At 40.5% G+C, this 15528-nt stretch overlaps 1 protein-coding gene across 2 annotated transcripts in view; it reads right to left on the bottom strand.

The window, feature by feature from the left end:
- Window positions 1–15528, bottom strand: part of LOC136862976 (uncharacterized) — a 176540-nt gene that overhangs the window by 30185 nt on the left and 130827 nt on the right. For both annotated transcript variants that reach the window (XM_068225829.1, XM_067139273.2), the window contains one exon: window positions 5186–5255. In XM_068225829.1, coding sequence (XP_068081930.1) covers window positions 5186–5255 — 70 coding nt within the window. The remainder of the gene's footprint in view (window positions 1–5185; window positions 5256–15528) is intronic.

Genomic DNA, 15528 nt, shown 5'->3' with positions numbered 1-15528 from the left:
ACTGCAGCGTACCGAGGCTTTTTCAATTTGCTTGACGTCACGCCGACACAGGTAGGTCTTATGGCGACGATGGGATAGGAAATGAATAGTGGTGTGAAGGAAGCGGCCTTGGCTTTAAGGTACAGCCTGGTGTGACTGGTGTGAAAATGGGAAACCACGGAATACCATTTTCAGGGTTGCCGACACTGGGGTTCGAATCCACTATCTCCCGGATGCAAGCTCACAGTTGCGCGCCCCTAACCACACGGGCAACTCGCCTGGTCGGACCGACTGTAACAGCCTGCCTGTATATTGGCGGGAAGTAGCTGGGGAGTAAGATAACTTTCTTCTTTAGCATGCCATTCCTCTGGTTCATACATTTTCTGATATATCTGGTACGTAACACACTGGTTCATCATAGTATTCGAGCTATTCAATCCCTACTCTGAGGCACTGATTGGAATGAGTAGTGTGCACATTTAACGGAATAATGACAGAGGAGTGTTCACGGCAGTCTGCGACCTGGTTATTCCAGCTCTGGAACTTTGGACTGTTAGATCGGCACCGTAGTACTGTTCGTTGAAAGTGAGAAAGTGTGCAGTTTTTAATTTGATCGAGTATTTTATATGATAACATTGCTTTCAATCGCTACATTCCTACTGACGTTTTTGTAATGACCTATGTTCAATTCAGTTAGGAAAACCACAAAGGCAGTCTTTCTGAGAATCCCGTAGCGAAGCACGGGTACATCAGCTAGTATTTTTATAATTTCCAACCAGACGTCTGGTAGAATTTTGAGGTATATGATATGACTGATGATACCCCACAGAAGGGTTGAAACATGTCTGAACTATTTTTAACGATGTTTAACTAATATGTTAACATCTTGTACTGTATTGAATAGGTTAAGTTAAAATAAATTTCTTATATTATTATAAATTAGGATTCTTTCAGTACAGAGAATATTATTTTCATTACTTGTAATTGTTATCTTCATTACGGAACAGACATGAGATTTGTTACCTGTAGACTGATATGAACGAACAGGAATATAGCACGCGAGAACGGGAGATTGACAATCTATATACGCGTCGCGATATACAGGTTTCAATATACATCAAACATTTGCGTGCATTTCTTGTTAATAAACGTCGATATTTCATCCGAAAGCGGCCGATTACCGTAGGACTTCTGGCCACTTGCGTACAAAGCTGAAATGCTCGGATGTGAAAACAAATGTTTGAAGTTCACCACAATATAAGCTAAAATCTGGATAAATAAAAGAATATCTTGATTGATAAATTTCATTTATGACTTAAATAAAAGAATAATCGGGAGGCGGGAAAAACTGTCGAAAATCGGGAGTCTCCCGCCTAAAACGGGAAAGTTGGCAGGTATCCATTTGTATTAATTATGACGCTGCACTATGTTCGGCAATCCTTAGCTTAGGTATAGAAGCGCGGTGCAGCATGTGTTTTCTATCTCCCCCACACCCCCTGCACCAGCTTCAAGGTGTACAGCAGCAAATGAGAAACTTAGCAAATTATTCTTAGACCCTATATTGCCCCTGCATTTCTACTGGTTGTCATAGCAACAGCTGGCTGTTTTGCAAATAACTAGGGTCAGGCTGGGATTACGTTTATTTCCCATTTTAATCCTTTTCCTGCTATAGGCAATGAAGAAAAGAAACATAAGTTCGAATTAATTACAGAAATGAGTGCAAGGAGAGTTCTGGGAATATATGTTTTTGTTTTGTTTTGCTATTTTGCTTTACGTCGCACCGACACAGATAGGTCTTATGGCGATGATGGGACAGGAAAGGCCTAGGAATGGGATGGATGCGGCCGTGGTCTTAATTAAGGTACAGCCCCAGCATTTGCCTGGTGAGAAAATGGGAAACTATGGAAAACCATCTTCAGGGCTGCCGACAGTGGGGTTCGAACCCACTATCTCCCAGTTGTGAGCTCACAGCTTCGCGCCCCTAACCGCACGACCAACTCGCCCAGTTTTGGGGATATTACATGCGGGTGATACAGGCATAGTGGCATACAGAAATGAACAAGCCCAGCTCAAGCCATGGAAATACCTTTTATCTCCAGAAGCCAGCCTGAACACGATGTAACGGTGTTGCAAGCTGGCCGGCACAAGCTTCCTAATGTTCATGCTGGAAAGTGAGCAAGCCCAGCGGGTCACAAGGTCAAGTCATGACAAGCTCAAAGAACTCGGGCAACATTAGTGATGAATCTATATGTCTTTTTATCTTTTCCTTTTTTGTACCATGGTAGACTTTATTATTATTATTATTTTTATTTTTTTTGCTAGGGGCTTTACGTCGCACCGACACAGATAGGTCTTATGGCGACGATGGGATAGGAAAGGCCTAGGAGTTGGAAGGAAGCGGCCGTGGCCTTAATTAAGGTACAGCCCCAGCATTTGCCTGGTGTGAAAATGGGAAACCACGGAAAACCATCTTCAGGGCTGCCGATAGTGGGATTCGAACCTACTATCTCCCGGATGCAAGCTCACAGCCACGCGCCTCTACGCGCACGGCCAACTCGCCCGGTACTTTAATATTAGACATGATGCAAATTTATATGGAACTTTTTTATAATTATGTATAATTTACCTTGTGTAATGACCAAATATGTTTGAAAAACATGTAAAATGAATATTACTCCTTTTATGTAATAAACAAATCTAGAATACCTGTCTTCAGTTGAATGTGGTTAGATGCTTGTTGACCATAGATATTGTAAGTTGAGATTGAAAACAAAATTAAATCAAATGCATTAAAAGAAAATAGTGCTGGGAAGAGTGAAGTATGGCAATGCTTTTATGTTGTTATTGATGACAAGAGACAGAAAACCGAATCTGTGCAATGAAAAATAGCACAATGCCTCTTACGAAGCTCAAATACCAGCACATTAGCAAGGCATAATTGCACTCTCTCTATTTGAGTCAGATGATGCAGTTGAGTTATTCACACACACACACACACACGCGCGCGCGCGAGCCCGAGACCGCTTATTGCTCATCTCTATAGTGGCAGTAGCGGTGATGTCCTCAGTGCACACATATACAGTACATATAGAAACAGATATGTGAACGGATGATTTAAAAAAAAAAATTCCTTTATGGTTCACTACATTAATGAGTCGGCAATAAGAGTTCTTTAAACCTGCCTCTTCTGCAATAGTGCGAAGTCCGGTGAAAACATCATGAAAGCATTTATCACTCAGTGTGCCGTGTTTAGGAATTCAGCTGCCAGATTTACGAAGGGTTACGTTTGTAACAGATCAAGGTGTGAATATTAGGAAGGCGTTAACGGTTCACGAAGGCTTAATGGAAAATTCTAAATTCCCTCCATGGGAATTTAGAATTTTCCTTTCGGAATTGCTAGGCGGGCAATAATTCCATTGTGGAGATTTATCTCCCGTATGCAGTTATCAGACTGTGCCTCTTATACGGGCTTCTGATAAGTTCACCTGCATACACCCCAGCGTCAGTGGGTAGGGTCTGACAAATCCCACTCTGATGAGTCTAGTGTCAGACCTAAGACGAAACGCTGGTTAATAGAGCAAAACACCTGGAAAGCCTTACATCTGATATGTTTTTGACATTCACGAAGGCTTTTTTTTGTTTTTTGCTAGGGGCTTTACGTCGCACCGACACAGATAGGTCTTATGGCGACGATGGGATAGGAAAGGCCTAGGAGTTGGAAGGAAGCGGCCGTGGCCTTAATTAAGGTACAGCCCCAGCATTTGCCTGGTGTGAAAATGGGAAACCACGGAAAACCATTTTCAGGGCTGCCGATAGTGGGATTCGAACCTACTATCTCCCGGATGCAAGCTCACAGCCGCGCGCCTCTACGCGCACGCACGAAGGCTTTACGTGAATACCTTGTGTAGGGAATTGTTTAAATATTGTTTTACGGCACACATTTCAAGACGATTTTCTAAATTGTCAGGCACATGTACGAGCCCGAAACCGCTTATTGCTCATCTCTATAGTGGCAGTAGCGGTGATGTCCTCAGTGCACACATAAATGTCAAAAAAATGTCTTTCCCAGCGAGAATTTTATTTTACGTCTTCTCATTGTCATGCCACATTCTAATAATGTGGTGTAATAATTACGAGTGAACCAAGAATTAAAATGCTCTGCTCGTATAAAGGTATAAATAAAAATCATTTTCAATTTTGTGCCTACATGTGACATATATATTTGTAACTCCAATAATTCTCCAGGAAATTAGGCTTTTCGTATCAAAGTACGTTCCAGAGTAAGAGCGGGCCAAATGCTAATTCAAATCTAGAGCAAACTTGAGTGCTGTTTGGCTGGGTTTTTGTCTCAGGTGAGCTGACCGCTAATGTAGTGTACGAAGAGGCCTTTGGAAACTTATAAACAGAGTTGTTAACTAATGACTTGAAAATGCAGCATACACATTAATAATGGGTAGAAATATAAGTTGGCAACATCGACAACTACTAATCGTAATGCTTACATTATGCATCTCCATATAATATAAGAGTTAAAATATGAACTATTCAAACAGAAAAATCCTTTATACCGGAACACATCTAATCGGAGAAATGTATGTATCTTTTAATGCGCTGATCATGGGAATGACAATATCAACATGTCTTTGGGGAATTTCGTTTTCATTTTTTAATAATAATAATGTTATTGGCTTTACGACCCACTAACTACTTTTACAGTTTTCGGAGACTCCAAGGTGCTGGAGTTAAGTCCTGCAGGACTTTTTTTACATGCCAGTAAATCTACCGACATGAGGCTGACATATTTGAGCACCTCAAATACCACCAGACTAACCCACTCAGCCTGGCTTTTTTTTTTTTTTTTACCTACGAGTTGACTGGATTATCAAAGGAAACATTCTAAGCTCCACTAGATGTACTGTATTGAAACAAGTTCGTTTATTTTCCTCCATTGAGCCAGAATTGAGTAGAATACATTTCTAAAGTGAATGTTTCAGGAATTTATCTGGTGTGAATGAAGGTAAAACTCAATGAAAAGTTTTCGTAACAGCGTAAGTTACAAAGGTTGACTGATTAAAGAAAGAGTCATTTCAAGACAGCAGAATACTCGAGACATGATTTCCATTCTTAAACAGATATCACAAGACATATTAGCTGTTCTAATAAGAATAAATTCTTATATGATAATGATATAAATTTCAATGCTTACCAGCTTTCATTGCTATCTTCCTCCACATTATTCCCATTTATCACAGCATATTTTGAAGCAGTCTTACAACCTGTTAATGAAGCATAAACTGCATTAAAAACCTGCATCTGTAAAGGATGGGGAGGGAGAGAGTAAGAGCGGGGAGAGGTCGAATTGGGGGTATCAAACGAACAAGTGGTAATCTAAAAATTACCATGGTATTTGGAGTGAATAATAGGTGTGACAATGATGTGATTAGGGTAGATTTAAAATACTAATAATGACATACAGTACCGTTTCAATTATCCGAGTGAATGCGGATCAAGACTAAATGGGTTAAGCAAAAACTTGGATAAAATGGACAGTTACTGAAAAACTGTTCTGATTAGGAATTATACAAACTCCTTACTCACAGGACTAAACACAATGAACAAATCTGGTTAATATTAACTATAAGCATTTAAGAATATAGTTCATGTACATTGAAAAAAAAAATAAAGAACATGTAATACCGCACAGTATATTGAAAGCCTATAATTCTGTAAATAATTCTTCAATAGTCTTCTGTTTAATTACATAGCCTCACCTTTTCGCCGTCATGTTGTGCAGACGTCACAGCATCGTAATGTCGACCGGGGACATGTCATCTAGCTTGCTGCATAGAGCAGTGTCTTTTCGATCGCATTCAAACCATCAGTATGACTGATAATACTTTCTACAGTGGTTGTAATAATAAGAATAAGAAGGTGTGCTCATTAGAGTATAGTAAATAATCTTAGTCCTTACTGTAGTCTGTGATAGACTTCGTTCTTTTCGTGCACTTTAGTATGGGGTATGTGTCACAATTTTTGCCGCACAGCACACACACGCAATCTATGTCTGGTTTGTGAAATCGCTTGTTAATACACAGCTTGTAGTGAAAGCCGTGTACTGAAAGTCTGGCTATTACATGTCTTGCTTGTGGTTCTCTCTGGTTCAGGACTTCTCTAGCATAGCAAGCGAGCTGTAGAATTCTGGCTGTATTTCTTCTCTCTTCTTATTTCGGTTCCTTAGTAGCTCTTGATATGGTCCTGGGCGGTGTTCACAAAATACGACTTTGAGTAGAGTTGGAGTAGAGTAGAGTACCGCAGAATAACTAGTAAGGTTAACTCTGAGTAACGCTATTTCATGAATGCTTGAGTGAATACAGAGTAACAGAATATGGCTAATCAATTAAGGAAGGTTATTTGTTTTACCATAACCTCATTTGCGAGGAATTTAATGTCTAATTCCCAAGTGAGTTTCTTCATAGCAGCGTGCTATATGAGATGTTACTACTTTCGTCACCAAGTTATGCCTTAAAACAGTATCCATTATTCTTTATCTCGTAGGCACAATCTGATTACGTTGATAATAAATACCAATAGGCCTATATCGGCTCCGCACTGGTGCACAATAAGCCATTTAGGACAACTAGCTATGTAGATTAACTACGATGAAACTGAATTTAAACAACATTTCTGACTGCTCGGATCAGCATTCAAACATCTACTCAGAGTCATTGGCCCTAAACTTTCTAAATAAGAAATCAGGGAATGAGGAAGACCACTGCAAGACCCACGAAAGCAACTTCTGGTTGTAATTGCCTCTCAGGACCTGATTTGTTCAGATCCATTTCGTGAGAGTTATAAATGCACTGTGTGGTATTTCTGATCATATAATTAAATGGTCTCATTCAGAAGGTCATCTAAAATTAAAAAGTTATGTATTATACATTTACCAAGGAAATCTTAGAAAGCTGAGGCTAATAAATCAGCTGATCATTCATAACATGGGTATTCTTATAAAAATTCAATCATGTTATTTCTGCCGATTATTAAAATTGGTACCTATTTTCCTGTTTTAAATGAAATATCTCCTTTATTCAATACATAACACCCTTTTTTGACAACTAGAAAATAATTTGAATTCAATACTGGTACCATGTCAATATACTCGCAGTTTAATCTTTTTTTTTTTTTTTTTTACCGCTACCAATGAATGCATTACTGCGCATGTCAAGTTAAATCTACCCACCTATTTACGCGGAGTAAAAAGAGTATACTCTGAGTTAACTCGAATGCATTTTCTGAACACCTTGTAGAGTTAACTCTTTACTTTTGTGAATGGATAGAGTGAACTCCGAGTTTACTCGGAGTTGGAGAGCAGTATTTTGTGAACGCAACCCTGTTGATGGTAGGTGGTGTTGGATCCTGCTGTCCTCTAAGAAGTAGGTTTCTCCCATCATCTTGTATAGAAGTCGTGAAGGGGCTGTCTTCCCTACTTCCATCACTCTTTTCATGTACATCGCCTTCACCTTTTCACTTTTTGTTAATTCACCTATTTTTAACTTTTCCCGGATGATCTCTATGCCGTGCTCATAGACAAGTTCCTAATATTCTTTATGTAGTATATTGCTCTGATTGCTGCGGCTATCCTTTCTTCTATGTGAAGACTGTGTGATGATGCTGCTGTTTGCAGTGTAACCCCTAGGTATTTGAATTTGTTAACTCTCTCTAGTAGAGTGCCTGAAAACACAATTTTGTTGGTTGCCGCTGCTTTTGAACCCTTCCTAAAAGTCATCTGTGCAGTTTTCTCTTGGTTTATAGTGACATCGTTTTCCCTGGCCCAATTCTCCAACTTGTTAATTGCTTCTTGTACTTCTGTCCTTATAGGAGACCTGATCACCATGTCATCTGCATACAGGATTATAGCTGTATTGTCTACAGAAGCTGCGCCATCGTGTGATTGTCAGGAGTGTCAAGCAAAATGGTGTGGGCGCATGTTTGACATTCAGACAATGTAACATCATTTCAAAATTATATTTCCGTGAGGAGAACATGTACAATGAACTACGAAGAAAGTGAAGTGGAGTGTGTTCACCAGGTAGTTGTCTGAACTTCGGTTTAAATTAAATGGTACTCAACCACCAAAGTTGTGTTTATTGGGCTCCAGAAAATCGGCACATTTATGAGGACAAAGCAGTCAATTTACCGAGGGTGGGGGTTAATTGGATCATTCTTGTTTGATGGTAGGTCACTGGTTTCGTGTATCTGAACATGCTGCACATACCATTTTACCAGTCATCCACGTGCTTTGTGCGGATGAGCAATTTTACTTCCAGCACAATGGTGCATCACTACATGACCGCCACGGCAGGAGAGCCTATCTTGATGACGTACTACCAGGACGTCAATCTCGATCGAGTAAGCAGTGTGAGCGGATGTGTTGAGTGAGTGCTGAGGTATGGGGATGTATAGATAAGAAAAGGTTTCACCTTATCAATACAATTTTATTATTGTAAGAATGAACTTACAGGACCCGTTTCGACTGTTTGAAGTATTGTATTGATAAGGTGGAACCTTTTCTTGTCTATACATAAGTGAACTATCAATATAGAAATGAAACTAGTAAATCAAGAGGTATGGGGATACCGCTAGAAATTTATCGAATGAGGATTAGAAGTTGGCAGTGCAGGAGAAAGAAGAAACCGGAATAGAGTATGAGAATGAAGGGTGAGAAAATAGGGAAGATGGCAGGGCTGCTGGTGGCAGTGGTGCTGGTAGCACTACTTATAATAGGTGGAGTAAAGATAAACCCAGGGCCAGGCCTGATTGGTGCACTAGGGTGGTAAGAGATCGAAGTGTTGAAAGAAGTGGTAAAGGAAGCGTATCAGATAGACCAATTAAAGGAAATGATAAGAGATCATTCCAAGGAGTTAAAGGACTTAGGACAGTGTGTTAAAAATGAGGTGGATGAGGTGAAGGAAAAAGTGGGGAGAAATGAGGCGGAGATGGAGGAAATGCGAAAGTAAGTTCAGATGCTGGAGGGGGAGGTAGCGAAACTCAAGAGAGAAGTTGCAGATGGGAATCAGGAACAAAGGAGAAAGAACATTTTTATATACGGTGTTGAAGAAGCTGCAAAAGAAGATAAGGTGACACTAGCTTATAAGGTGGTTTAGAAGGCACACAATAGAATGAAGATCAACTTTAGTGAGGTGGATATTGAGGAGGTTCAGAGAGTGGGAAGAGTGAAAGGTAAAGGTGGGAGACTAATTAAGCTTACATTGATATCTACCTGATTGCTGACATTCTCCTAAGGAATGCAGGGAACTTAAAGAAGAGAAGATTTGGTTGAAACAAGATATAGGTAGTGAAACGAGCAGAGCGTTTAAAGTGATAAGAAGACACATGTGGAGAGCAAGGCAACAAGGGTTGAGAGCGTTCATTAGGGGCAATAAGTTGGTGGTGGGGAATGGTATATGGGTAAGAGAATGGTCAGTGGAAAAGTTGCAGCAAATGGACAAGAATTATCTGCAGGCGATTACGCAAACGAGAGCGGCAGGTGTGACAAGAGAAGAGGAGGGTTCGGCTGGTGATGACTGAGTAATGGCTGTTGGCGAGGAGAGGAGCAATGTCCAGTACAAAGAAAGAAGAGGAGGCAACAGTGAAGATCGCTGGGGAGAAGAGGAGGCTGATCAATGTATGGAGAGAGGTGGGGTCAGTCGTGCGCCACCGACAAGTGCTGTGGAGGTGGAGGAGCCAAATAGCCGGAGAGAGGTAATGAGCACGGTTAGAAGTGTAAGTCAAAGATCTGTGGGGGAAGAAAAGCAAAGGGCAGGAGGAGAGGGGAGCAAAGAATCTGCTAAGACGTCAAAGAAGGTAGAGAGCAGGGAGGAAACAGAAGGAATGCGCAAAACTAGAAGTAACTCAAATAACGCAGCTGATGTAAATAGAAATAAGGGTGATAAGGAGGGGGCAAAGGAGTGTAGTAGGTAGGTAAGGTGTAAGTTAGGCTTTGTAAATACTGAAGGGGTAGGAAGTAAGTTGGGTAATGTGGAAGAAAGAAGAGGAGGTGGAGATGGTGAAGAGTTTTGATATAGTGGCCCTCCTAGAGACATGGCTAAGTTGGAAGGGGTTCCCGGCCAGGAATAAAATGAGGAAATAGCAGGGAAAGAAGGGAAGGAGTCCAGGGGGTATTTCATGATTAGTTAAAGATGAGTTGAGTTGAGTTTTATATACAACCCACCAAGGGGCTCGATATATGCAAATTAATATTTTTTGATGGTCTGATAGAGGAAATAAATAGTATTAGCGGAAAGTACGAAAAGGATGGATTGATTTTGTTAGGGGATTTGGACGAGAGAATTGGGTGCTGCAGTCCAGAGTATGGTAAAGAGGAAAAGGGAGTAAAGATGGGAGGAAGGAGAAGTGAAGATAAAGGGAGAAATGTTTACGGGCAGAAGTTGTTAGAATTATGTGGGTGAGCAACTTGCATCTTCTGAATGGGTGGTCGAAGGGTGATAGAGAAGGAAAAATGACATATATTACAAATGAGGAAGTGTTATTGATTTGGTAATTAGTTTGAAAGATATGTTAGATAGAATCAACAGGTTGATTGGGTAGGATCACACCATTCCCCGGTATATATAATTGTGAATAGAAGTGGGAGAGTGGAAGAGGGGGATTAGGAAGAGAGGGGAGGGAGAGAGGTCGCAGAGTCCCCAAGCATATTTGGACTGAGGAGGGTAAAGCAAAGTTAAGCAACTACCTGTATGATGAATTTCAGATCAGGGTGGGGATCGAGGTAGCAGTGGAAGGCAATAATATTGATAGGGCTTTAGAGCTACTGGAATATCCTGGTAGGAAAGTGGCGGTGGAAAAATCATACAGGAAAAAGACCAGAGAAGTGAGGGAGAGTTGGTTCAATAAGAAGTGTAAGGTGACGAGGAAGGCAGTGATGAGAGCACTGGCTGAGTTCAGAAAACATGGTGGGAGGGGGTCAAGGGAACAATTTTGCAGGTTGAGAAAGGAATTTAAGAAAATGCTAGGAGAGAGGAAAAAGGCATGGCAGGAGGCTCAAACGGAAGCATTAAACAGGGAGTGTAAAGACAGGGAAGGAGATAAGGTGCAGGCGAGGGTTAATAAAATTAATAGGGGGATGAGTAGAGTAACAAAACCTAAAATAGAGTATGGACATGGGTGGAGTACTTCCAGGAACTATTAGGTGAGAAGGAAGGGTGGGTAAGGGTAGAAGGAGGCTATAAAGTTGAAAGGGGGATACAGAGGGATTGTCAGGAGTTGGATAGGAGAATAACAGGGGAGGAGGTGATGGGAGTGATAAGTAAATTGAAGAACAGGACTGCGGGAGGGGAAAGTGGGACAACTAATGTTTATTGGAAGGAAGTAGGAAAAAAATAGATGACAGAGAGTTTGGTTACATACCTAAGCAAGATATTCGAGGGGGCAAAATTCCTAAAAGAATGGCAGAAGGGGATCATATGTCCTATTTATAAAAACAAAGGAGAGGGGACAAATGCCAGTAACTATAGAGGCATAGCCCTGCTGGACTACCCTGAGCAAGGTGTACACTGGTACTTAAGCAAACAGGTTGAGGAAGTGGGCAGAAGATTACTCAATTCTATCTATTTTTTCACAGTGGTTTCAGAAAAGGGAGGGGGACAGCAGATAATTTAATGATTGTGAGAACAATAATTGATAAATATGTGAGAAAAGAAGGCTCTAAACTGTTTATATCTGCAATTGACTTCCACAAGGCGTTCGATACAGTGAGCAGGGAGGCCGGTGTTTGAAAGACTGGGGAGGGTAGGGGTGGGGGAGAAGATTAGAAGAGTGATCAGAAGCATATGTGAAAAAGTCTATTGTAGCATTAAGGTGGAGGAAGGGGTGGTTAGTGGATTGATTGAATCGAAAGTCGGGCTGAAACAGGGGTGTAAATTGTCACCAATTATTTTCTTATTGTTTATTAACGACTTATTAGGCGGTCATGTAGAGAAAAAGTGGGCTTATCCGGTACTAGGCATACAAGAAATTCCAGGATTGATTTTTGCAGATGACGTATTATTGCTGACTGACAGCTGGGGGCCTGCAAAAAAGCTTGAACGAGGTTTGGAATTTTGCGAAGAAATGGTCACTGAAGATCAACGGTAAAAAGACAAGGGTGATGGTATGTAGGAAAGGGAACAAAAAGAAACCAGAGATAAGTGGGCAATAAATGGGAAAGAGATAGAGGTGGTGGAAAAGATGGAGTATTTGGGGGTGATAAGTAGAAATGGTAGTTGGATGGAGCAGATTAGGCGAGCCAGATGGAAGGACCAAGTTGCACTTTCAGTAACTAGGATATTGGAGAATAAATTTTGGGGGGGGGGGGGGTAAGCGATGATATTACAAAGCATGGTGTTTAATGCGGTGGTGAAGAGTAATATGCTGTATGCTTCTGAAGTTTGGGGTGTGGAGAAGGAGTGTGGGGTATAAGAGCAGATAGAGAGAAAGTTCTGTAAGATTGTTATGGCGTTACCATTGTGTACCGCGAGTGCAGGAGTAAGGATGTTGTGTAAAGAGTACATTAAGATTGACATTTTAAAAAGAGTGCTTGGTTACTGGTGCAGATTGAGAGAAGGTGAAGGGGGCCTAATTCTGCATTCAGCTTACCAGTGTCAAATGAAGTGCAATTATGGGGATTTATTGGGTGGAAAAGGTGAAGAATGCCTTACATAGACTGGGGTTAGGTGAGTTTTATAATGCTGAATGGGAGAGGAGTAGGGGTACATATTGGAAACACGTCATTAAGAGGGCGAGAGATATTGCTGAACAAGAGCTGGTAGCCGAATGGGCTCTTGTGAAGAACTAGGGAACTGGAAATAATAATAACATTGCATTGAAAATTACTCGCATGTGTTCAGGACTCCGTTTTGAATATTATTAGGTCCCGAAATGTTGCCTTTTTAGTGATTTTGTGGGTAATATTGGTAATAATTTCACATAAGAAGTATGAGGATGTATTCATGATAACCATCTTTGTTTCCAGAGATGTTATGGTATAGACTCGTTACTTTGACTTTACAGCAAAGCATGGAACTTATGATAGGTGAGGAAAGCATGGAAGTTACAATGCAAAGCATTGATATTACAACATAAAGCATGGAAGTTACAATGCACAGATGTTATTTTCATGACAGAGCTTGGTCTGGATTTTTTCAAAGATAGGTTACAGCTACTAAATTTTATATATATGTATCTATATATATATATATTTTTTTTTTTTGCCGTGCAAACAAAAATAATAGCAATTCCTAAACCAGGAAAGGAAACAAATAAGGCAGAAAACTATCGCCCTATAGCTCTCCTCAGTGCTTGCTATAAACTATTGGAAAGATTGATTCTAAACCAAATTAACAGCAAAATTATGGATCATATCCCACATGAACAAGCTGGTTTCCAAACAGGAAGGAGCTGTACAGATCAAGTCCTTAGTCTTATGACTTATATCGAGGCAGGCTTTCAAGACTGTATGAAGATGTCTGTAGTATTTACTGATTTGACAGCAGCCTTTGACACAGTATGGAGAGAGGGCCTCCTTTTAAAATTCTTAAGAGTGATCCCCTGCAGAACTCTAGCCCAATTAATAAATAACATGCTATGTGAAAGATATTTCCAAGTTACCCTGGGCAAGGAAATCAGTAAGCAAAGAACTTTGAAAAATGGTCTTCCACAGGGCTCTGTACTCGCACCAATCCTTTTCAATCTATATATTGCAGACATCCCTCATACTATAAGCAGGAAATTTGCTTATGCAGATGATCTAGCCATTGCCATCAGTAGAAAATGCATAGGGGAAACTGAAAGGATATTGACAGACGATCTTTCAGTCCTATGGCAGTATTACCACAAGTGGCGACTCACACCAAGCCCAAGTAAAACAGAACCTTCGTGTTTTCATCTTCATAACAAACAGGCACATCAACAACTGAAAATCTATTTTAATGAAAATCTAGTTAAATATAATCTTACTCCAAAGTATCTGGGTGTCACACTTGACAGATCCCTAACTTATCGACAACACCCGAATAATACAACAGCCAAAATCCGTTCCAGGAACAACATCCTTCAAAAGCTGTGTGGTACTACATGGGGATCAACAGCTGCAACACTTCGTTGCTCTGCACTGGGACTAGTCTATAGTACAGCAGAATATTGTGCTCCAGTCTGGCTGAACAGCAACCATACCAGTAAACTCAACATCCAACTCAATACTACAATGCGTACAATTACAGGTTGTCTAAAAACTACACCAACATTTTGGCTCCCAACTTTAAGTCACATTCATCCACCTGCACTGAGAAGACAGGATGCTTTGTTATGTGAATATAAGAAAATATTGGATCACCCAGATCTTCCAATTCATGACTACATTCCAAGTGCAATATCTGGCAGGTTAAAATCCAGACATCCAGCAATTAAATCTTGCTGAACTTTTCAATATAGGTTTCAATATAAATGATCATTGGGAAAAAAATTGGATTCAACATGCACCACCAGACATTATAACCATTTCAAATACCCAAACTAAACCAGCTGGTTTTGATCTGCCTCGATGTACGTGGAAAACTGCCAACAGGATTAGTACAAACCATGGAGTATGTAACGACTTCCTCTACAAATGGAACAAAATTCCTGATCCATCGTGCGTTTGTGGAGCGACTCCCCAGACCATCCAACACATTGTGCAGCAGTGTAGTATTATGTCATACTCAGGATATCTGAAGGACTTTCTATCGTTGACTCCAGATGCCGTTAACTGGATAGACAAATTGACTCTCACAATATAAGTGCATACACTGTCATTGTATACTCTGTTTCATGTCTAATGGTAATAGGGCCATAGTTTTTTAGTATATGTTTTATATATTGTTGTATATAATGGATAGGCTAAAGTTAGATGTAGTTGGTATAAGTGAAGTACGTTGGCAGGAAGATCAGGATTTTTGGTCAGGCGACTATCGAATAATCAACACGAAATCAAACAGGGGAAATGCAGGAGTTGGTTTAATAATGAATAAGAAAATAGGGCAGCGGGTAACCTACTACGACCAGCATAGTGAAAGAATTATTGTCGTCAAGATAGACACCAAACCAATGCCCACCACAATAGTGCAGGTCTATATGCCTACTAGTTCAGCGGATGATGAAGAAATTGAAAGAATATATGAGGAGATCGAAGATTTAATACAATATGTAAAAGGTGATGAGAATCTAATTGTGATGGGAGACTGGAATGCAGTGGTAGGCCAAGGAAGAGAAGGTAGTACAGTAGGAGAATTTGGATTGGGACAAAGGAACGAAAGAGGAAGTCGGCTGGTTGAATTCTGCACTGACCATAATTTAGTCCTTGCCAATACTTGGTTCAAACACCACAAACGACGGCTGTATACGTGGACGAGACCTGGAGACACTGGAAGGTATCAAATAGACTTCATTATGATTAGGCAGAGATTCAGAAACCAGATGTTGGATTGCAAAACTTTCCCAGGAGCAGACGTGGACACT

Source organism: Anabrus simplex, chromosome 2 (assembly GCF_040414725.1).
Source record: "Anabrus simplex isolate iqAnaSimp1 chromosome 2, ASM4041472v1, whole genome shotgun sequence".
Taxonomy (NCBI): domain Eukaryota; kingdom Metazoa; phylum Arthropoda; class Insecta; order Orthoptera; family Tettigoniidae; genus Anabrus; species Anabrus simplex.
This window is presented reverse-complemented; position numbering and strand designations above follow the sequence as displayed.